Source organism: Trichomycterus rosablanca, chromosome 16, assembly GCF_030014385.1.
Source record: "Trichomycterus rosablanca isolate fTriRos1 chromosome 16, fTriRos1.hap1, whole genome shotgun sequence".
NCBI lineage: Eukaryota > Metazoa > Chordata > Actinopteri > Siluriformes > Trichomycteridae > Trichomycterus > Trichomycterus rosablanca.
This window is the reverse complement of record NC_086003.1, coordinates 1664809-1689533: the sequence shown is the minus strand read 5'-3', so window position 1 is coordinate 1689533 and position 24725 is coordinate 1664809. Positions and strand designations below refer to the sequence as shown.

General features: G+C 45.6%; 1 protein-coding gene across 8 annotated transcripts in view; it reads left to right on the top strand.

Moving 5' to 3' along the window:
* The first annotated feature begins 1739 nt into the window (after window positions 1-1739).
* add1 (adducin 1 (alpha)) overlaps window positions 1740-24725 on the top strand; it is a 36270-nt gene continuing 13284 nt past the window's right edge. For 7 of the 8 annotated variants that reach the window (XM_063012304.1, XM_063012301.1, XM_063012300.1 and 4 more), the window contains exons 1-10: window positions 1740-1894; window positions 15344-15552; window positions 16549-16711; window positions 17423-17574; window positions 17691-17771; window positions 19120-19269; window positions 19363-19506; window positions 20161-20259; window positions 21412-21585; window positions 21667-21921. In XM_063012304.1, coding sequence (XP_062868374.1) covers window positions 15358-15552; window positions 16549-16711; window positions 17423-17574; window positions 17691-17771; window positions 19120-19269; window positions 19363-19506; window positions 20161-20259; window positions 21412-21585; window positions 21667-21921 — 1413 coding nt within the window. In that variant the 5' untranslated portion in view covers window positions 1740-1894; window positions 15344-15357. Of the gene's footprint in view, window positions 1895-2161; window positions 2181-15343; window positions 15553-16548; window positions 16712-17422; window positions 17575-17690; window positions 17772-19119; window positions 19270-19362; window positions 19507-20160; window positions 20260-21411; window positions 21586-21666; window positions 21922-24725 lie in introns of those variants that run through there. The other variant, XM_063012299.1, reaches the window with a different exon arrangement.

Genomic DNA, 24725 nt, shown 5'->3' with positions numbered 1-24725 from the left:
GTAAGAGATCATAAAAAAATGTTTAAAACAGTTCAAGGGCACCACCCTTCATTTGCCTTTGCTAGCCATCCTTCCTAAATCATTGGCTCATGCACAAGAAAGCTTATAAATCATCTAGAGCTGGACGTTCATGGCATGTTGCTGTTGCTGTCAACTACAACAAGAGCAGAAGGAATGACAAGAGAAAAAAGGTTTATTTTTAGGAGATGGGTGCGAGTTAATCCAGAAACTAAGACTGCTCAAGCGTTTTATGTGTTACATCATGTGTGCAGGGTGCACCAAGAAGAGTGCTGGCATGGTTTGGGTCCACGAGGAGAAATCATGAAGAAATTATTGCAACCAAATTTGAGTTCAGCAATATACAAACAACTTAGATAAGTAGATCAGTGGTGTAGAACGTTCTAGAAATAAACAATGATTGACTGCACCCACTGGAAAGTAGTGTGTCAGTGGTTATGGTTAAACCTGTTAACCAGAAGGTCGGGGGGTTGATATTCTACATTTTTATTTTCAACATTTAGCAGAAGTGCTTCCACAGTACAGGTTTTACTTTTGGCTTTGTTGAACTACAACTTTGGGGTCCTTGACCAAAGCTCTTTACCATGTTAACTCAAAGGTTGCTGTGTCGTTACTCACCCTGTGTGCGGTTGAAATGAGCAAAGAAAATGACTCAAAGAGACTCAGAGACAGTATGTGCAAATCTGAAGTGTATTTTACACACTACAAGTTTTAAATAACACGAACAAAAGTGATTAAATACATGTTTATGTCGAGTAAACATGTCGGTGCATTTATTGTGGATTATCTGCAAATCTGCTGGGCCAGCAATATACCTGTACAAACAATAACTTAGATAAGTAGATTGGTGGTGTAGAAATAAAAAATGATTGACTGCACCCACTGGAAAGTAGTGGGTCAGTGGTTATGGAAGGTTGGGGGTTTGAACTACATCTTTGGTGATCAAAGCTATTTACCCTGTGAACATGATGGTTGCTGTGTCATTACTCACCTGTATGCGGTTGGAATTGTACTGTGGTTGCAGGTTCAAGGCTCACCACAATCAGGTTGCTACTGTTGGGCTCTTGAGCAAGACCCTTAACCCTCAATTGCTTGGATTGTATAGTCACAATGGTGAGTCGCTTTGGATAGTCTGCTAAATGCCAAAACTGTAAATGTTACTGGACCCAGCGTGACCCTGACCAGAATAAAGTGGTGGCATAACATGAAAATGAAATAAAATAACGAATATTAGTGAAATCAAAGACAGAACCCTGTCATGAATCCTTGTAGGCAGTTAGCCTAGTGGTTAAGGTACTGGACTAGTAATCAAGCCCCACCACTGCCAGGTTGCAAACTGTTGGGCCCTTGAGCAAGGCCCTTAACCCTCAATTGCTTGGACAAGATACTGTCACAGTACTGTAAATTACGTTGGGTAAAAGCGTCTGCTAAATGCTGCAAATGTAAATGTACTGGACTGTGTTTTTTTGACAATACAGACATTCATCAACATTGTCTAAATGTTGTCCGAAGCTGTGCAAATCTGAAGTGTATTTTTACACAAACAATAGTGATTTAATACACGTTTAAGTCGAGTGCAGCAGCTAAATGCTGCCGTTTACTGGCCGCATGGCGAGACTGCCATGATCGCCGCGTTGCTACAGCACGCATGCGCGGTACAAATCGCGCCCGCTTAAAGATACGCATGCGTGCCGCTAGTGCGCATGCGCGGTCAGGGTCGGGCAGGGAGGCAGATCGGGTTTGTAGCAGGAGCAGAAAGGCGGTCGAAAACAGAGGGAAGTGAAATCAGAAATATCAGTAAAATAGAGTTAAAACCAGCCGGCGTGGTTGTGTTCCGAGTCGCTGTCCTTCTACTCCACTAACACACAGCAGTACAGTAAGTGAGAGCGGGTTTAATGTCGGGGTTCTGAATGTTTTATGGATGTTTCAGTCCTGGCTCGGTGTAATGGACTTGTACTGAGGGGCGTGTTTACATTAATGTGAATGTGATGATGATGTAACTCTGTTATTATCACAGTTTACTCCCAACACTCATGTTACTGTGATACAGGTTCAGTTATAGAGCATAAACATGCACAAATACTCTCAGTATCAGTGGTAGAGGATAAACTACTGCCGGGCCCATGCAAACAATCCCCAGGGAATCAGCACTGCTGGCTGCGGTTTGTTGATATATACACACACATGTATACATATATACATATAAATACATATATATTATATTGTACTGCTGCTCTGTGGGTCAGATTACACTATTATTGTACTCTATTGTCTTAGATCAAATACTATATATACATTAAACGATCCTTTAAAGTCATAAATATATATTTACACTATATAGTACTAAGCAAAGGTTACATGTAAATGCATATGATATTATATTGTATTGCTGCTGTGGGTCATGTTACAGTATTATTGTACTCAATTGTCTTAGATGTATTACTATATATATATGTAATATGTATGCATTAAACGATTGTTTAGTCTCAAATATATATATATATATAGTACTGAGCAAAGGTTACATGTAAATACATACATATTGTATTGCTGCTGTGGGTCAGATTAAAGTCACATACACATTCATACATATATATACACATATATAATGTATAGTGCTGAGTGAAAGTTACATATAAATACGTACATATTATATTGTACTAGTGCTCTGTGGGACAGATTACACTTGTTGTGCTCTCTCGTCTTTAATTACTCTCTCTCTCTCTCTCTCTCTCTCTCTCTCTCTCTCTATATATATATATATATATATATATATATATATATATATATATATATATATATATATATATATATATATATGTATATGTATACATTAAATGATTGTTTAAAGTGATGCATATATAGTACTAAGCTAAAGTTTTAGGTAGGTGTGGAAAAAATGATGCAAAGTAAGAATGCTTTCATGCTTTCAACAATAGAAGTTTTATTAGTTTATTTTTGACAGTGACTGAACAAAAGAGAAATGTAAATCAATTCAGTGTTTGGTGTGGCCACCACATCAATTCTGTTGGGTACACTTGCACAAAATCAGGGGATTTGTAGGATTATAGTCAGGATAATGATTAGGTTTTCTATCCATCCATCCATCCATCCATCCATCCATCCATCCATACCTGCACAAAGCTTATTGGTGAAGACCAGTCAGAGTGTCCATCCAAACTCCTGTCCACTGTCGATCACTTGGTTAACTGGTTCAGTGAATCCTTGATTGTTCATGAACAGAGTAATAAAACCTCAGATGATAGAACTATGTACTAATCGACACTTTACAGCACGCTGGCGTCGTCGTGAGACCGCCATGAGCAATTCTGTATACACTATTGTGTTAGATTGATTGCTTTGCTACTCTAGATATAGAAGCTGAGACGGGTACTGGATGCATGTAGGTTTGTGTAAAAGCCGGGGCTGGGCTCTGCTAAGCTGCTGGATCTCGGTGTTGTTTGTCTTTCTGCATGTGTGCTGACTCTGAGCCCTCACTCCATCGGGGAGGATTAGTGTAACGGGCCTGATCTCTAGGAGAGAGAGCCTCCCCGAATCCTGTGATCGTCCAGGACTCGGGACTGAGCCAGATTCTGAGTTCAGAATTCTCATCTGTCAGTTTCGGCGATGAATAGAATCTCGATCCTCGTCTTCTCTCGTCTGTGCTGTCTGTCCGTGCGGTATGGATTCTGTTCAGTGTCTGAGCGTCATTCTGTTGGTTCCACACCCACACAAACTCACTCTGCAGAGATGGAAATGTGTGTTATTTAATCTTGCAATCCGGAACCTTTTATAAATCACACAGTCATAGTTTATAACCTCAGGAGGGAAGTGTTCAGCTTACAAGTGTTTGTTTAGCCTGATAAAACAGCAACCACCGGCGCATTAGGAATAACCCCTGCATTTTTATGTTTGTCATAAACCCTGCAAGTCATTAGGTTTCTGATTACTGAGCTTCAGCGCATATTAATAATCGCAACAATTAATTCCTTGTCTTCAGGCTGATTGGTTAATTAAACCTTTAATTAGTGCTGTGGTACTCGCTGTTAGTCTGTTTACTTTAATAAGCTTGGAGGAAGTCAGACGTTTGTGTTGGAAAAACGTCACATCACGTCGTTTAGTTTTCTCTTTCCTTGACGTGCGGCTTCTACAGGTCATTGTTAACGTTTTACAAAGTTAGCTCGGGGCGAGTCCGGCCAGTTTGGTTTAAACATCTAAAAAAAATGAATCTCTTTATCTCGGAGGATTATAAATGAATGTCGTTTTATACTCCGGATCCACTCTGATATACGGTGCAGCCCGGAGGAGCCGGGAGGATGGATGTATGGACGTATGGACGTATGGACGTGGTGACCCTGGCGGTGCGAGGTATCTCTCGTATGTGTACTATTCTGGATGTCGGACCCGGGGGCGCTACATTTAGCCTGCACGTGTGGGTGTGTAGGGCTGCGGCGTGTCAGGAATGCGACCCCCTCGGCACTGCCGTCCTCCCTACTCCGAACAAACCTACAGTAACGAATGAACCTGTCCGATGATATAATAACCCGGCTTTATCAGACACATAACGTTAAGATCGGATCGATATCGTCCTGTCGGTGACGTAGCAGAGAGGAATGTAGATTTTAAACACACTTGGTAGGAAACAGTTACAAGAGCTGAATACACTGATCAGCCATAACATTAAAACCACCTCCTTGTTTCTACACTCACTGTCCATGTTATCAGCTCCACTTACCATATAGAAGCACTTTGTAGTTCTACAATTACTGACTGTAGTCCATCTGTTTCTCTACATGCTTTGTTACCCCCTTTCACCCTGTTCTTCAATGGTCAGAACCCCCACAGAGCAGGTATTATTTAGGTGGTGGATCATTCTCAGCACTGCAGTGACACTGACATGGTGGTGGTGTGTTAGTGTGTGTTGTGCTGGTATGAATCGTCCACCAACCAAAAATATCCAGCCAACGGCGCCCCGTGGGCAGCGTCCTGTGACCACTGATGAAGGTCTAGAAGATGACCGACTCAAACTAAACAGCAGCGATAGATGAGCGATCGTCTCTGACTACATCTACAAGGTGGACCGACTAGGTAGGAGTGTCTAATAGAGTGGACAGTGAGTGGACACGGTATTTAAAAACTCCAGCAGCGCTGCTGTGTCTGATCCACTCATACCAGCACAACACACACTAACACACCACCACCATGTCAGTGTCACTGCAGTGCTGAGAATCATCTACCACCTAAATAATATCTGCTCTGTGGTGGTCCTGTGGGGGTCCTGACCATTTAAGAACAGCATGAAAGGGGGCTAACAAAGCATGCAGAGAAACAGATGGACTACAGTCAGTAATTGTAGACCTACAAAGTGCTTCTATATGGTAAGTGGAGCTGATAAAATGGACAGTGAGTGTAGAAACAAGGAGGCGGTTTTAATGTTAGTGTCGTTGTTAGAAGATAATAAGCTTTTATAATATGATGAGTTTAACCGTCACACTGGGACTTGATGCAAAATGTCCAAGAATGTAAACATCCAGGGTTTGGGTACCCAAAGGTGCCGTTGACCGGTCAGGCGTCTTCATGGAGTGGCCCTGCGGTAGATTGGCGTCTTTTTTGGAGTGTTTTGCAGTGTTGCGCTCATTGATTACATGAAAATCCAAGTTTAATGCCTAAAAAATGAACATTCAAGGTCTTTGTAACCCAATGAGATCAAACAAACATTAAAATATTTACATTTTGGGGGGATGAAAGGCTGTTAGTGAAGCAACGACCCTGTCGGATGTCACAGTCCAACACCACGGGCATTAATACAATAAGAAGGAGCGTCCACTCTCCACCGATGGCTTTCCATTAGAGTTTGAAGTGCATCAGTCATATCAAGGGCTGGACGACCAGGCTTGACTCCGTGACGTTTGCAAAGCAAATCAGCCGTTTTTACTCCAGACTGACGTGGTTTCCTTGCTGAAGAGAGAACCGATTAGACGTTCACGGATGTGCTGTAATGAATTATTTAAGCTCTGGGATCCCGAACCAAAGTTCTTGTACCGTGGAGACTAATGGACGTCACTTAGTCTGTTCATTCACGCTGGATTCGTAGCGCAGACATGACCACACCCAGGTCTGTTTTTGGCTGACGGGCCGACATGCCGACCCCCTTCCCCCCCCCCCCCCCCCGTCGCATCTGTTTTGTGAAGTGCCTGAGATAAGCGAGCGCCACGCTTCCACTTTCTCTTGGTGGATCTCGATCTGTTCCACCCCGTTACGCTCTGTGGTTTCTTCATACAGATTCCATCGACCTGCTTGGCGTTCGGTTGGTTGTGGTGGGAATTGTACCTGAAATAAAATAAAAACACCACCAGGACGAGCGTTTTTCTAAAGCGGTTTGCTGCTCCTGGCGCACTTGGGTTGGTTCCTGGAACAGATAAGAGCTTCCACACGTCAGACTGACCTACAGAGGCCTGCACAGATCTCCAGTCCTGTTTAAATGCTTTCTACATCTCCATTATTCCTGAGAGCAGCACAAGCTTGGAACGTCCACTCTTTTAAACGACTCTTAGCATTTAATAGTCCTGAGAGCAGATATATATCGCCCTGTCTGAAAACCTCAGTAGAGAGGGTTCTAATGCAACATGGAGCTCATAAAGCAGATTATTTAGACGCACTACTAATACAGAGATTAATCCGATCACGTCACTGTAGTTTTAGCCATTCAAACCGACGCTAGCACGCCAGCTAACGTCTCCCGCCGTGTACGAAAACGCCTAAACTGTCCCTGACGCCCCAATTTACAAATACACCTGTATACAAATTAAAAATCAATGAGAGTTTATTTACATTTAAAAAGAACTCTGTTGGTTGCTCCACATTTGTCCGCCACATTTGTCATTTTTTGTTCAGCTACGTAAGATATTAAGAAGAAGAATTTTACTTGGAACCATTTGATACCAAAAAATAAATTCAATAAATACAATAAATTAAATAAATGAATAAAATAAATACAATAAATAAATACAGTAAATAAAATAAATACAATAAATACAATAATAAAATAAATACAATAAATACAATACATAAAATAAATAAATACAGTAAATACAGTAAATGAAGTAAATACAATAAATCAAATAAAAAAAACATTAAATAAAATACATAAAATAAATACTATAAATATATTAAATACAATAAATAAAATAAATACAATAAATATAATAAATACAATAAATAAAATAAATACAATAAATATAATAAAGTAAATACAATAAATAAAATAAATAAAGTAAGTACAATAAATAAAATAAATACAATAAATACAATAAATAAAGTAAATACAATAAATAAAATAAAGTACAATAAATAAAATAAATACAATAAATAAAGTAAATACAATAAATACAATAAATAAAGTAAATACAATAAATAAAATAAATAAAGTAAATACAATAAATAAAATAAATAAAGTAAATACAATAAATAAAGTAATAAAATAAATAAATAAAATAAGTACAACAAATACAATAAAAAAATTAATACATTAAATAAAATAAATACAATAAATAAATAAAACATAAAAAACAAATGCTGGGATTGCCTCCCTCGTCATTCAGTCAGGCTTCAGCAGGCAGTCAGCTTCTCGGGCGTGTAGGATGATCTGTATAGAGAGGTCAGGAGGTTTTCAGACAGACCTGGACACTCTCCCACATCCTGAGTGCATTTTCCTGTGGTGTTAGTGGGAGTGTCCTGCTTTACATACTGGATGTGGAACTGTGGTATCGCTTCTCCTCCAGGTCTTACTGGTTCCAGAACCACTGGAGAAGGTGGAGTAATGGTCCCAAAAAATACATATGCTGCCCTCCAAATCCCAGTCTCCCAATTTAGTCATTTCCAGTGGCTTGGCTCATGAGGCCAGTCTGGCGCATGGAGAGTCACGCGCTGGTCTCCACGTTCCTCCGCCCTGTCCGCCGTTCCTGGAGATTTGCCGTAGTGGAGCAGCCAGATATTGAACGTACAGGGAGGATTAAACCAGAGGAGGGAGATTTTAGTGCTGAAATGAGAACGTGGAGGTCAGGAGTTCACACATCTGGAACATGTGGATGAATTTCTCAAGAGCGAGAGAGGGGAGCGGCGTTTCTGCCTGACGTGTAGCTTCAATATTCATTTATTTACACTCGTCTGGTTAGGATCGGAGTCGGAGCAGCAAAAAAGTAGCCAATCCACCTTCTGCATGTTTTGGGCAGTGGGAGGACCCCAGGGTACATAAGACACCCACTCGCCCACATGGACAATGTGCAGATCTCTTCACAAACACTGAACAGAGGTGAGGATTGAAAAGATTCCTCAGGTTTCTCTGAGGTTTCTCTGAGGTTCCTCAAGTTCCTCTGAGGTTCTTTGGGTTCCTCAGGTTTCTCTGAGGTTCCTCAGGTTCCTCTAAGGTTTCTCAGGTTCCTCTGGGTTTCAGCAGGTTCCTGGGGTTCTTTAGGTTGCTCTGAGGTTTCTCGACTTCCTCCGAGGTTCCTTAGGTTTCTCATGTTTCTCAGGTTCCTCTGAGGTTCATCATGTTCCTGAGGTTCTTTAGGTTGCTCTGGGGTTCCTCAGGTTCCTCTGAGGTTTCTCAGGTTCCTCTGGGTTTCAGCAGGTTCCTGGGGTTCTTTAGGTTGCTCTGAGGTTCCTCGACTTCCTCTGAGGTTCCTTAGGTTTCTCAAGTTTTTCAGGTTCCTCTGAGGTTTCTCAGGTTCCTTAGGTTTCTCATGTTTTATCAGGTTTCTCTAAGGTTTCTCAGGTTCCTCTGGGGTTCAGCAGGTGCCTGAGGTTCTTTAGGTTGCTCTGAGGTTCCTCAGGTTGCTCTGAGGTTCCTCAGGTTCCTCTGGGGTTCATCATATTCCTGAGATTCTTTAGGTTGCTCTGAGGTTCCTCGGCTTCCTCTGAGGTTCCTTAGTTTTCTCAAGTTTTTCAGGTTCCTCTGAGGTTTCTCAGGTTCCTCTGGGGTTCAGCAGGTTCCTGGGGTTCTTTAGGTTGCTGAGGTGCACAGTCATGCTGGAACAGACAAGGGCCTTCCCTAAACTGTTGCTGCAAGGTATATAATTGATCAAACCTTAATAATGACCATCATTTCTACATCCTACTGAACTCCCTGTGACGTGCTCGGATAGAAGTGCCGCCCACACAGCACCGCTCAGACGTGTGCGTGTGCGTGTGTGCGTGTGTGCGTGTGTGCGTGTGTGCGTGTGTGTGTGTGTGTGTGTGTGTGTGTGTGTGTGTGTGTGTGTGTGAGTGTATAGGTGAGAACGTGAGTGTGTGTAGGCGGCCGTGGTTCTCTTTAGAGTTCTGAATGCGCTTGGAGATGTTTTGTTTGACACGTCGATGTGCCGAACCCTCTTCCACCTACGGCTCTTACATAACCCGCGCTTGCATAATACGAGCGGCGGATCAACGGCGGTGTGTTTTAAAGCCCTGATGCTACATGGTGGCCCATTAAAAATGGAAATACATTAAAGGAATAGCAGTAACATGAACATAAATGCAACCTATAGGACCCGGGTTTGAATCTCATGCACGGACACGGACGTGATTGGCTTGGTCTGGTTGACTGAACGTCCCAGCCACTCCGAGGTTCACTTGTCAGTGCCGGTCCCAAGCCCGGATACAATAAGGAGGGTTAAATCATTAAAGAAATCGGTGACACCCCCCCACCCTTCTCGGACCAGTGCACAACCTGCTTTGTAAGCGTCTCGAGCAGTCAGCAGGTTGACGCGCATCCTATTTCAACCGTTCAGTCACAGTCGTGTGTCCGTGTAGGCGCCCGGTGTCTAGCTTTGCGTTCCTCATGTGAGCATCTCGGCCCCTTGCCGACCGGGTGGTCACCGTTTCAGAGTCAAAGCTGTAGCGGGTTCTGACCGGAGACTGTAGAGAGAGAGAGAGGTGCTGTGGATAGGGATGTCCCGATCCGATCTCAAAGATCGGAATCGGGGCCGATCAAGGCATTTTTTAACTGATCGCTATCGGCTTTACTAAGGCCGATCCTAATCCCGATCTTTCGTTTTACGTCAGCGTGTCGGCTGTGTGGAAATACTTTAAGTTGGAAAGTAAAACAAGTCCAACAGTGAAATGTGACGTCTGCGATGCGAGCGCTTCACGAGGCGGTGGGAGCAGAGCTGCGTTCATTACTGTAGAATTTTACTGTTTATACGGTGTGTAAGTCCAGGATCACTCCGGTTTACAAAACAATCACTTTTAATCCCAGTATGAAAACTTCAGGACCATAACATACAGCTTTTACCAGTTTACGTGTTATAAGACTGAACGACATCTCAGTATCAAGCGCTCTGATTGGCTTAGTTATGTAACCCAGCGTCGGAGTGATGCACTCGCTTAATAAAGAAATAAATACACGCTATATGTCGGGAGCATTTAACACTTTATTACCTTCTTCTGTTACGGTACCGAATAGAGGACAGTTAGAGCCAAGCATGCTGTTCCATGCACTATGGAAGCCCCAAAGGGTCAAAACACACTCGTAGAAATGTCACAACATGTTGAGTGTTCTAGTTTCACTACTACAATGCTGCACTAAGTTTGTTTACTTTTATTTTGTAAAAATAAAAGAACATTAAGCAATAGTTTGGATGCAGGGATTTTTTTTCCCTACAGCACTGCAGAGCTATTCAGTTGTTAAACATAAACACTGGATTAATGTGAATAACTGTAATGTAGTTGAAGTGTGCACTGTGTGAACAGTGTTATCTAGTTCTTATCTAGACAATATCTAGAAAATACAAGTATCGGTTTGAGACTCGGTATCGGATCGGGATCAAAATTAATGTTTGGGAACAAAAAAAACTTGATCGGGACATCCCTAGTTGTGGATGGAAGCGAGGGGGTCCAATACAGCCGATTCCTCATAGTTCATTCCGGACGAGACGTCCACCGGGGGACGGAAACCGCAGGACGCGTCTCGTCCTTCCTGCTCGCTCTGGTGCTGACGATGGATTCTGATTGGCTGCTTTTGTGTGATTAGGAATAGATCGTTATGAAGCTTTCAGATTCGTTTCTCTCCGACGGCTGACGGCTCCCTTCCGGCGCCCGTAGCCGAAGCAACGGACCCCCTTCCACTCCAGATCTTCGGAAAGAGATTTCGGTTTCCAAGGAGACGGGCCTCTCGAACCGGCGCCCGTCCTACGCTCCTCCAGCTCGGGTTTATCAGTGTGGGAGGAAGTTCTGGCACGAGACTCGGCCGGATGCGTCACGGCTCCACAGCTCCACAGGCTTTTCTTCTCTGAGCTGAACTCCATCCTTGTGGTACTGCGTGCAGTAGGGATGTTTGTCTCCTCTGTTTCTTTTGTCTGTAGCATCAGGTTCTACTGAAAGAGTCATGAAGGTGTCCAAATACTTTTGGCCATATAGTGCATAATATCGTTTTTTGGTTCGATGTATTCATCTGTATTCATTTATTTATGCACATTAAGGGCAGGGCAGTGGAAGCTCAGTGGATAAGAAACTGCACTGGTAATAAGAATGTTGCCGGTTCAAGCCCCACCATCGCTAAATTTACACTGTTGGGCCCCTGAGCAAGGCCCTTAACCCTCAAGTGCTCAGATTGTTTTCAGTGATGATTGTAAGTCGGGCAGTTTTGTGGAGCTTTAAGTGAATCAAGGGTCCAGATTTTCTGTGTGTGTGTTAGTGTCAGTGTTGCAGAGCATCTGGCCCGAGGCAGAGCCCATTACTCAACGCTCCAGTTATTTCCTGCTCTGGGGCTCTTGTGTACTACAGAGGGGCGGCGGTCGGGTGTCACTTCACTATTATTTCTGCTTTTCTTTCGGATTTTCTGCCCCTGAACTCTAGTTTGTGTTGAAACATCATGCCAGTGAGGCGTGGCCCCGATGCTGACGGTCAAACGCTGCAGGGTTTAGCATCGTATACCCTGGTCAACTGTCCAGGACTATTCCAGACTGTCCAGGACTATCCAAGACGGTCTCAGACTGTCCCGAACTGTCCTAGACTGTTCTGGACTGTTCCAGACTATCCCAGACTATCCAAGACCATCCCAGACTGTCCAGGACTGTTCTAGGCTGTCCCAGACTTTCCCAGAATGTCCCAGACTGTCCAGCACTATCCAAGACTGTCTCAGACTCTCCCAAACTATCCCAGACTTTCCCGGACTATCCCAGACTGTTCAGGACTGTTCAGTACTGTCCCAGACTGTGAAGGACTGTCCCGGACTATCCCAGACTATCCAGGACTATCCCAGACTGTCCAGGACTCAGCTGTTGGACAACTGATTGGATGGATTTCTTTCAGACAGGGTTCTAGTTGGCTGTTTTTGCAGCATTGAACCACCTTGAAATGCTTCACATCAAAGCCTGGCAAGAATATGTACAAAGCACCATCAAAACATTATCGAACTAAAAGTAAAGATCACTCGTGTGGTGCAGATCTCGGGCCCTCTGGTTCGAATCTCGGCTCTGCTATCAGCCGACCGGGCACCTACGCAGACACAGGATTGGCTGTGCCTGTAGGGGGAGCAAACTGTGACGGCTGGACATTTAGGTCAAAGCATCTCCAAAACATCAGGTTTAAAGGATGCAACCCACCAAAAGGCGTCTGAGGAAGGACGAGGGGTGATTCCTGTGTGGTTACGTGGTCGAGCGTCTGCAGATGTTCAGGAGAAGAAGCAGAAGAAGCTTCCTGGCTCCTCACGGCTTAATTACGATCGATAAAGCCGAGTCGGTGCATTCCCTCCTTCATCCCGTCTCAGGTTTCCTCCCGTCAGTTCCCTTCGCTTTCCCGGCCTCTACCGTCTCAGATTTCTTTCTGCCGTCTCGCTGTTCGGCTCCGTCCTCCCCCCTCCCTCCATCCAGCTGTTTTATTCTCCTGCTCTGGCCTCTACAAGTGTACAACAGCGGGACGTAAATCCTTCCCGCTGTAGCTGGAGCATCTGGAGATGGAGCTGCTCTGGTACCGGGACTCAGAACGTACTAGGAATGCGCTCATTAAAAATTTCGCTTTTTCTCCCAATTTTGGCGTATCATAGTTTGTGTTGAAACATCATTCCAGTGAGGCGTGGTCCTGATGCTGATGGTCAAATGCTGCAGGGTTTAGCATCGTATACCCTGGTCAACTGTCCAGGCTGTCCAGGATTATCCAAGACTATCCCAGACGGTCCAGGACTATCCAAGACTGTTTAGGACTATCCCAGACTGTTTAGGACTATCCAAGACTATCCCAGACTGTCCAGGACTGTCCCAGACTGTTTAGGACTATCCAAGGCTATTCTAGACTGTCCCAGACTGTCTCAGACTATCTCAGACGGTCCAGGACTATCCCAGACTGTCTAGGGCTATTCAAGACTGTCTCAGACTGTCCAGGACTGTTTAGGACTATCCAAGACTATCCCAGACTGTCCAGGACTGTCCCAGACTGTTTAGGACTATCCAAGGCTATTCTAGACTGTCCCAGACTGTCCCAGACTATCTCAGACGGTCCAGGACTATCCCAGACTGTCTAGGGCTATTCAAGACTGTCTCAGACTGTCCAGGACTGTTTAGGACTATCCAAGACTATCCCAGACTGTCCAGGACTGTCCCAGACTGTTTAGGACTAGCCAAGGCTATTCTAGACTGTCCCAGACTGTCCCAGACTATCTCAGACGGTCCAGGACTATCCCAGACTGTCTAGGGCTATTCAAGACTGTCTCAGACTGTCCAGGACTGTTTAGGACTATCCAAGGCTGTTCTAGACTGTCTCAGACTGTCCAGGACTATCCCATTCGCCTGTACTTCGGTAGATCGGCGTGTGAGGTCGGTCTCGCACATGGAGAGTCACGCACCGATCTCCACCTTCTTCCACTTCTGTACAGGCGCCTCGGGCTACTAACCAGGGCCCTTACACCTTGCAGACTAGGGACCGATTTTGCCTGCTGCACTGCAAAATGTGCCCGCTAGGGGGCGCCCAGCCGACCGGTCGCAGAGCTGAGAGTCCAACTAGGAACTTGCCTTCTTAGTGTGCATGCACAACGCGTGTTTCCCCAACAAGTGTTTACCACTGTCAGCTTGCCACTGTTGGGCCCTTAGACTGCCAAATGTCGAAAATGTGGCACTAGGTGGCGCTGCGGGCTATCATGCCAGCCCACAACCGCTCAGATCTGGGTTTGAATCTCGGTGGTGCTATCGACCGGCCGGACGTCTGCACACATACATGAGTGGTTATGCTTGGGCTGGGGAGTCTGTGATGGATTGACTTTCTGTCCTGGGTATTCCTACCTCACGCTCTGTGTTATTAGGTGGTTATTGACGTGAATATTAGTTGATATAACCTGATTCCTTGACTTCTCTGTGCCCGTACGCGCACACACACTCGATAATTTGGGTCGTTCTCCGTCTGATTTAGCCTCTCTGTTCGGCCTCGGCGTGTTTGTGGGGGCGCCGGAGGTTGTTATGGCAGCGCCCCGCCACCGCCGCGTCTCTCTTTCCTTTTAACGGCTTAATGGAGAGCGCTAAAGCCTAGCATGTGTGTGGATACACGCCAGAGCTCTTACTGTCTCACACACACACACACACACACACACACACACACACACACACACACACACACACACACACACACACACTCGTACAGCACTTAGATACCAAGGGCTGCCCACGCTGCCCACGCCGAGGAAGCTCTGGACTCCGTACGAGGTGAAATGTGTGTTTTGAAATCGGTCGGGATGTTACCGCAGCAGGAAATTGATGCAGAGCTTCCTGTTACAGAATCTGATCTGTCCGACTCGGTTGTCACTCAGTCCACGGTTCGAATCTCAGCTGCGCTATCAGCCGTCCGGGTGCCTGCACAGACACACATGTACATTTTAGCGGACGCCTTTATCCGGAGCAACTCGCAGTTAGAACGGTATACAGTATACAAGCGATTGAGGGTTGAGGGCCTTGCTCAGGGGCCCGGGGCGGCACTGTGGCTCGGTGGGTAGCACTGTCGCCTCACAGCACGAAGGTCCTGGGTTCGATCCTCAGGCGGAGTGATCTGGGTCCTTTCTATGTGGAGTTTGCGCGTTCTCTTGAACCGGCAACCTTCTGATTACTAGTGCAGTACCTTAACCACTGAACCACGACTGCTCCATACAGACACGTGATTGGCTGTGTGTCTGTAGGGGGCGGGACTATGCTCGAACAGGATTGCTTGTTGCCCCTGCTGGGCGTGTCGTTGGGGGCACGTGCCAGTCTAGACTACGACTGGATTGGGAAAATGATAAAAATGACTACATTAAATTAGTAATTTATTTATTATTTAAATAGTCGAGGATACGTGATTATTAATTCATCGTGAACTTCTGGTCGTTCAGGTGCCGACCACAGGATGAACGGAGACTCCGGCGCTGGGGTGGTGGCGGCCACTCCGCCCACCAACCCGCCCCACAAGGAGCGCTACTTCGACCGGGTGGACGAGAGCAGCGCCGAGTACCAGAGAGAGAGGAACATGGCGCCCGACCTCCGGCAGGACTTCAACATGATGGAGCAGCGGAAGAGGGTGTCCATGATCCTGCAGAGTCCGGTCAGCACACACACACACACACATGCACACGTTCTTCCTGTTTAATCCACCCTCAGCATGATCTCAGATCCACACACACACACACAGGAAGGCTGCACACCTGAATAAATACACAGCCGTCATCACAAAATAAAGGGACGCCCTAAATGGACGATACGAATCACTGCTGTACGCAATGTCCCAACTTTTGTGAAAATATGGTTTATATACAGTATATCGGTATATTTGGCCACCTTGCCCAGCCTGCAGTAGCAGTTTCTTCTGGAGATCATCAGCAGCAGCATATAAAGAGCTCCATCGAGACGCGCTCCGTTCCCAAAAGCACGAGATGCATCTTCAGCCGGTAAACAATCGCTCTGTGTGGGACCCGGAGACTCTCCCGCATTCAGGGAACGCCGGACCTCGTGACGAGTGGCTCGCGTTCTGCTCCCCCGAGCCGTTTGCCCTCGCCGCGAGAGAGCGGCGCACAGAGGGACTCTGTTAGCGTAGCTGTGGCGACCCTGGGTGATAACGACAGGCTTTATCATGCCGCCGAGAGCAGAGCGATATCACGAGAATCCTCGCTCGCAGGATGGTGAGAGGGGAGTAGATCCAATAAAAGTGGTGCCCTGATAAGCCCTGACAAATAGTCAGTGGATTCATAATAAAAGAGGCCCCTGGGTGGCGCTGTGGTACAGCATGCTAGGCCTCCAGTGCTGACATTTTCAGCTTGCGGGTTCGAATCTCACCTCTGCTATCAGATGGCCGAGTGCGTATACGGACAATTTAGGGCTCGTCAGAGGGAGGGAGGGTCAAAATTCCTCTTAACTGCTGCAGTTACGACCCCTGCTGGCTGACTGAGGTACTGCACAGATTCGTGACTGTGCGCAAAGGTGAAAAGAAGCGGTGCTAACGTAAACCTTCACTAATTGACTATTTATTGATTGGTTCGTTAACTAGTACATGAGGCACAGTACATACAGTACATGTGATTAACGAGCTGCTGATGTGTTACAGGCCTTCTGCGATGAGCTGGAGACTCTGATCCAGGATCAGATGAGAAAGGGAAAGAACCCCACCAGCCTGCTGGCCCTGCAGCAGATCGCCGACTTCATGACCACCAGCGTGCCCACCATGTACCCTGCTGCCCCTCAGGGTGGCATGGCTGCCCTTAATATGAGTAAGTGAGCGTAAAAAAAATACTGAATAATATGAAGTTTTTTAATTGTTCCTTTTTTAAAAGTGGAAAGTTTGGGAGGAATGGAACGGAGGTGACTGGGTTCCATTAAGGAATGAAGGTTTATCTTTTGGATGCTCCCATATTTAGGCGTTGCCACAGCAGATCCGATCCTCATACCAGACTTGGCACAGATTTTACGTCAAATGCCCGTCCTGATACAACCCTCCTAGTTCTAACCGGGCTTGGGACCAGCACTGAGAGCGCACTGATAAGAGCACCTACCCATGACTAGGCTTTTTCGGCCACCTTAGAGTAACATCACATTTAGCAGACGCTTTAATCCAAAGGCTAAGCAATTCAGAGTTAAGGGCCTTGCTCAAGGGCCCAACAGTAACAACCTGGCAGCGGTAGGGTTTGAACCTTGCGCTTACTTGTCCAGTACCTTAACTGCTGGGCTACAACTGGCACATACTGCGTACTTGATTTGGCACAGTTTTAACATTCTTAATGCAAGTGCACAAGTGACTCCCAGTACACCTCCCAGTAGTTAGGCTGTTCCTCCACCCCAACCCCAATACATGACCAGTCATGTCTGTGCAGACGCCCTGGCTATATTATTACCGCTGTAATGTCCATTATTGAGTCTCATTTTATTATAATAGGACGGTTCATCATGGTGCAGCACAGCTCACGCGTTTGTTCCGGGTGTAGGTTTGGGCATGGTGACCCCGGTGAACGATCTCCGTGGTTCTGACTCCATCGCCTATGAGAAAGGAGAGAAGCTGCTGCGCTGTAAACTGGCCGCGTTCTACCGCCTGGCCGACCTGTTCGGCTGGTCCCAGCTCATCTACAACCACCTGACCGTGAGTGCCATGTTTACCCCGTCTGTGCCCGGGTTACCAAGTACAGGAGTTCTTTAATATTCAGGTATGAGAGGTATGAACGCGTGGTGACACGGTGCAAATGTGTTTATCCTCAGGTCAGGCTGAACTCTGAACAGGAGCGCTTTCTCATCGTCCCCTTCGGACTCCTGTACAGTGAAGTCTCAGCTTCCAGTCTGGTACGGATCTGGTTTATTCCTGCTTTACTACAGTAAAAAATATGTGAAACCAATACAGATTATTACTGGTGGTATTATCCTGGTCGGGGTCGTGGCGGGTCCAGTTTCACCAGGAAACAAGGGTGCAAGAAAGGACAGGGCTCCCCCCCTTGGACATAGCCGATCACTGCGCATTTCACCTCAGGTTTCTGCAAAGTCATTGTGGAAAAGGACTCTCTCTCGCTCTCTCTCACATTCTCTCTCTCTCTCTCTCTCTCTCTCTCTCTCTCTCTCTCTCTCTCTCTCTCTCTCTCTTTCTCTCTCTCGTTCTTCCTTTTTGATTCTCTCTCTTGTTTTTTCTCCCTCTTTCTTTCTCTCGTTCTCTCTCACTTTCTCTCTCTCGCCGATTTTCTCTCGTTTTCTCTTTCTCTCGTTTTTTCTCCCTCTTTTTTCTCTCATTCTCTCTCAATCTCTCCTTCTCTCTCTTTTTTCTCTCCATTTTCTCTCTGTTATTCTCTCTCTCTCTCACATTCTCTCATTCTCCGTCTCGATCTCGCTTTCTCTCTCTTTTTCTCTCTCGCTGTCTTGTTCTCTCCCTCTTTTTTCTCGTTCTCTCTCTCTTCCCCTCTCTCTTTCTCTTTTTTCTTTCGTTCTTCCTCTCTCTCTCCCTCTTGTGCTTTTTCTCTCTCGCCGACTCTCTCTCTCGTGTTCTCTCTCTCTTTCTCTCTCGTTTTTTTTCTTCCTCTTTTTTTCTCTCATTCTCTCTCAATCTCTCCTCTCTCTTTTTTCTCTCCATTTTCTCTCTGTCATTCTCTTTCTCACATTCTCTCGTTCTCTGTCTCAATCTCGCTTTCTCTCTCTTATTTTCTCTCGTTCTCTCTTTCTTTTTTCTCTCGTTTTCTCTCTCTCTCGTTCTCTCTCTCTTGCTTTGCCCTTCAGATAGATTTATCATTCAGTGCAGTGTGATCTGGTCTGGAGATGCTAATGAACTTTCTCTGATTACCTGCAGACCTCCTCAATCTGATCTAGATTAGATCAGATTTAATCTGATTTTACTCCGTCTATATGATGGAAACCAGTATAAAATAGTAATGAATGTCAGTGGCAACTTGAACAGTGGTGGGACTTGAACGGACAACCTTCTGATTACTAGTACTTTTACCACTGAGCTACTCCTGCCCTAATTCCAGTCACCAGGCACAAGCTGAGAATTCCCTATAAGGTGCCAATCCATCACAGGGCATGACGGTGGTGGTGGTGGTGGTGGTGGTGGTGGTGGTGGTGGGCTAGTCTAATAGACTGTCGTGCCACATAAAGTGTCGTTGTTTTTTGCTTTGGAATGACGAGTACCCCCCGCCTCTCGTTTCAGGTGAAGATCAACCTGCAGGGCGAGATCGTGGAGAGGGGCAGCACTAACCTGGGCGTGAACCAGGCCGGCTTCACCCTCCACTCTGCCATCTACGCAGCCCGACCCGACGTGAAGTGCATCGTTCACATCCACACTCCTGCCGGTGCAGCGGTAACGAGCGCATCCTTCCTCCGGGTTCATTTCACACCGGGCTGAGACGTCGGTGTGGCTTACCTGCCCTGTCTGTGTTTTTTTTTTTTTAAGGTTTCTGCGATGAAGTGTGGCCTCCTGCCCATCTCTCCCGAGGCTCTGTATCTCGGTGAGGTGGCTTACCACGACTACCACGGCATCCTGGTGGACGACGAGGAGAAGATTCTTATACAGAAGAACCTGGGACCCAAAAGCAAGGTACGGAATCTCAACAGCTTTTACGGTACTTTAGTACTTTATCCAAAGCGACTTACATTACAGTTACAGTATACAGTCAGGGTTAAGGGCCTTGTTTAAGGGCCCAACAGTGGCAAACTGGCAGTGGTGGGGTTTGAACCAGCGACCTTCTGCTTACTAGTCCAGTACCTTAACCACTAACCTACAACTACCCTTCAATTATTGAACTCATGTGTTTCAGCCACAACATTCACTAACATACATAATAAATTAATAATATAAGGGGCATTACATGCTTCTAACGTTGCCAAAACAGTTTAGGGAAGGCCCTTTCCTGTCCCAGCATGACTGCTCTATAAAGACATAAAGAAAAGCTTGGTTTAAAGGAACTCCAGTCGCCTCGGTACCACTGAGCAGCTCTGGAACGAACCGGAATATCAACTGATCAATCGGTGCCCAGTCAATACAAATACTCTTCTGACTGAATGTGCACGAATTCCCATAGACATACTACAAAGTCTTGTGAGACGCCTTCTGATCAGACAGTGGTCGCTCCCTTTTAACACCAGAATGGGATTCCAGACTACGTCCAAATACTTCTGGCCTTATAGTTTGAAGGACACGTTCAGACTGTGTGTGTGTGTGTGTGTGTGTGTGATGTGTGTGTGTGTACAGGTGCTGATTCTGAGGAACCACGGACTGGTGTCGGTAGGAGAAACTGTAGAAGAGGCTTTTTACTACATCCACAACCTGGTCACAGCCTGTGAGATTCAGGTAACGTTCCGCCTCCTTTTTACCTCATTTTTTTAAGTCAAATTTATTTGTATAGTGTTTTTTTGGACATTGTTTTAAAGCGGCTTCACAGAATCCAGGACTGAGAAACCAAAAACCCTCAAAACCCCCCCAAAAAAACCCTGTTGAGCCAGCTGAGGGCGACAGTGGCAAGGAAATGATGGTAGAAGGTGGAGGAGGATAAATGGCGGGACGTTAGAACCACCGTCACCAGCCGATTGATTTTCATTAATCCATTAATTCCGTTTCTTTAACTCTAGGCGACCTATTCACAGCAATAACAGTCTCGCCTCTCGCCACATCAGCCTCTTTTATTGCCTCTTTACTTTTTAATATGGTCAATCTCACCATACCATATTAAGCGCCTGGGTCTGAGGCACCACTTTTAAACTTCGTGAGTTCTTTATTCTGTTTGATTGTTGTTCTCGCTGCTTTCCTTTTAGCGTCAGGTCCGAATTCTGGGGCAACGTACGAATCCCGAATCAAATTTTATATTTAAAAACGCTGGACGTGGTGCTCAGGTGGCGCAGCGGTAAGACACGCTAGCACACCAGAGCTGACGACAACTTGTCGGTTCAAAACACAGCTCTGCCATCCATAACAACTGAGAACTTACATATGAAGATAAATAAAACTAAGATGAAACAAGAAAGACTAAGACTTGGAAAATAAATAAATAAAACTTCAGTGATCCTGCCATGAATGTGACCAACGTGTTAACATGGCGTTAATCCGTAAAATGAACAAACAAACAAACGTGAACAACGATTGGCTGTTGTTCATACAGGGTGGGAGCCAGAGCCGGGACCTCAGAACTGATGCAGTTGCGACCTCTGCTGGCTGAATGATGGTGCCTGCACAGAGTCGAGGAATAATACGCTCATTAGGGTGTAACTCTTCGTCTTGTGCAGGTAAAAAGATGCAGTCGGTACTGCACATGTGTCGGAGGGGGCATGTGTCAGTCTCGCTCTCCTCAACCAGGGTGGGGATCGGCATCAGAAGACAGGAAGAGAGGGACAAAAAGTCGGGTTCTACTATACGTGACCAATAACGAATTTGGACGATTGAGGTCGGCGGTGTAGAAGCTCCAGTGCTGTGCGTCTCTGTTCATCTATTTTGCCTCTTGTGTTGCAGGTTCGTACCCTTGCCAGCGCTGGTGGCCCTGATAACCTGGTCATGTTGGACCCGGGGAAGTACAAGATGCGCCCTCGTTACCTGGAGCCCACCGGTGACGGGACGACTCCGCACCCCAAGTGGCAGATCGGGGAGCAGGAGTTCGAAGCCCTGATGCGCATGCTGGATAATTTGGTACCGAATCCTACACGCTTCATAAAAGTTGAGCTACGTGAGGAAATCTGCGTTTTATTTATTCCTCTTTCTCATCTCCAGGGCTACCGGACCGGCTACCCGTACCGCTGCCCGGCCCTGCGCGACAGAGCCAAAAAGTACAGTGACGTAGAGATCCCGCCGTCCGCCACCAGCTACTCGTACACGGAGGACAGCGACTCGGGCGCTCGCTCCCCGCTCAAGCACAGCTTCCAGCGGGGGCAGCGCGACAAGACCCGCTGGCTGAACTCGGGCCGGCCGGACGACACCCCCGACGAGGGGTCCGAGGGCGGCGGCAGCCCCAAGGGGAAGACTAAGGTGTGGACGAACATTACACACGATCACGTCAAACCCTTGCTGCAGTCTCTCTCGTCCGGTGTCTGCGTGCCAAGCTGTATAACCAACTGCTTGGTCTGTGCCAACCTTATTGTTCATAGTTTAGAACCGTACTGCTAATGAAGGATGCTCGGCGGCGGCCAGCTAGCACACCGACACCCCAGCGTCGTCGTTAGGTCCCGGATCTTCCCGATTCAACAGATTCGTGTTAGGACGGAGCGGGACGTGAGGTGCTGGGTGTGTCGGGGTGCTCTCTAGCTGCTCAGTGCATGCCGTGTCGCATGATTTATCGGATGCATCGTGGACGCTCGTCGCATGCACGTCAGTTCAGTGTGGCTGGATGTGGTTTCGTACCGCCCGTGCTTTATTTTTTACAGTCTGTCTTGCTTTGTCTTTGGGTTTGGCTTATTATTCTGGACCTGTTGCGTTTACACTCCCAGTGGAACCAGTTCTTCGGTTCCAGTTCCAGACACGTTGATGCTGTTAATGATTGGACACGTGACGTGTTTGGACGTCCCATTTCAAAACCGAACCAAGACTTCAAAGTATGTCTATGGGAATTTGTGCCCATGTACTAGTAGAACAGAGCCTTCGTATGGCTGAGCATTGATGTTGGTTCCAGTTTCTTTAAATCGAGTCTCATGTTGTAGAGCTGCTTTGTGCACAGGGGCACAGTCATGCCGGAACAGTAAACTGACCGTGAGCTTGTCGGACGTCCCGTTTCGAAACCAAACTGAGACTTTGAAGTGTGTCTGTGGGAATTTGTGCCCATATACTAGTAGAACAGAGCCTTAGTATAGCCGGGCACGCATGTTGGTTCCAGTTTCTTTAAATCGAGTCTTATATAATAGAGCTGCTTTGTGCACAGAACATGAAAGGGCTTCCCTAAACTGATAGTGAGCTTGTCGGATGTACTGTTTCAAAACCAAACCATGACTTTAAAGTATGTCTGTGGGAATTTGTGCCCATTTATTAGTACAAACGAGGCTTCATATAGCTGGGCACTCATGTTGGTTCCAGAGTCTTATATTATAGAGCTGCTTTGTGCACAGGGTCACAGTCTTGCCGGAACAGTGGAGGGCCTTCCCTAAACTGACCGTGAGCTTGTCGGACGTCCCGTTTAGTAACCAAACTAAAACCTTTGGGTGTGTCTGTGGGAATTTGTGCCCATGTACTAGTATTATATTATATTATATTATTATACACTATATTATAATATCATAATATTATACTTATATTATAGAGCTGCTTTGTGCACAGGGGTACAGTCATGCCGGAATAGTAAACTGACCATGAGCTTGTCTGACGTCCCGTTTCGAAACCAAACCAAGATTTTGGAGTGTGTCTGTGGGAATTTGTGCCCATGTACTAGTACAAAAGAGCCTTCGTATGGCTGGCCACTCATGAGTCTTATATTATAGAGCTGCTTTGTGCACAGGGGCACAGTCATTCCGGAACAGTAGAAGGCCTTCCCTAAACTGACCGTGAGCTTGTCGGACGTCCCGTTTCGAAACCAAACTGAGACTTTGAAGTGTGTCTGTGGGAATTTGTGTCCATGTACTAGTAGAACAGAGCCTTCGTATGGCTGGTCATTCGTGTTGCTTCCAGTTTCTTTAAATCGAGTCTTATATTATAGAGCTGCTTTGTGCACAGGGGTACAGTCATGCCGGAACAGTAGAGGGCCTTCCCTAAACTGTTGCTTCAAAGGAAGCATATACAGCAGGACTGGGAGGGAGGGGCTGAATGTAAACGATGCTGCTCTCGGTGTACCTGCGGAGTCATTGCTTGTGGTTTGTCGACTCCAGGTACTTTACTGATCCCCGACCTTGTTTGCGTTTGATTTGGGCTTGTTTTGATGCTTTTTTATTTTTGGTTTTTAATGTTTTTGGGTTTTTATTTATTTAAATTTATCTGCGTTTGATGACAGATTTCCAGATCTGTTCCTGAGCATGAGTGTTGTCTTCTATTTAAAAAAGAAATCTCACACACACACACACAATAATAAAACACAAACGTGATGCAGCTCTTAACTCTCCGAACGATTATCTCTAGTTGGGGGAGTGCGAGTGTTGTGTTGTGAGGCTCTATTCGTGATCAGTGAGTATTTCATATTTACATGTTCATCCCATGTTGACCCCCCTCCCCCCCCTTTCCCGACGCCCGCCCGGAAACGCCTCCTCACGATGTTCGGTTACTCGCCGAACACTGAAAGGAATCATGATTCACGGCTGCTCATGATCTTAATCTTACTGCACCCCCGAGTTCCTCAGGAATCATTCAAACGCTTAAAGCAACATCGCTGTTCATTACTGAGGTCCAGAGAGGCTGTGCCTCGTTTATCTCAGCGTCTCATTAATAATATTTATACTGAATAATAATTCATAATAAATATAATATTGATTATAATAATGGTACTATAATTATAACATCTTATTAATTCATTATGATAAATAATGATACTAATAATGAAAATAATTACATAATATTGTGAAAAATAACAAAAACTAATGGTTAAGATTATAAGTAGTAACTATAATGTAATTATGCAAATATTTTAATAATAAATATTTATGTTAATAAATTATAATGATGTAATTATGCAAATATTTTAATAATAAAGATGCTGATAAATAATATGATTAATGATAATGTAATTATGCAAATATTTTAATAATAAATGATGATAATAATGTAATTATAAAATATGTATTAATAAATAATAATGCTGATAAATAATATTATTAATAATAATGTAATTCTAAAAATATTTTAATAATAAATAATAA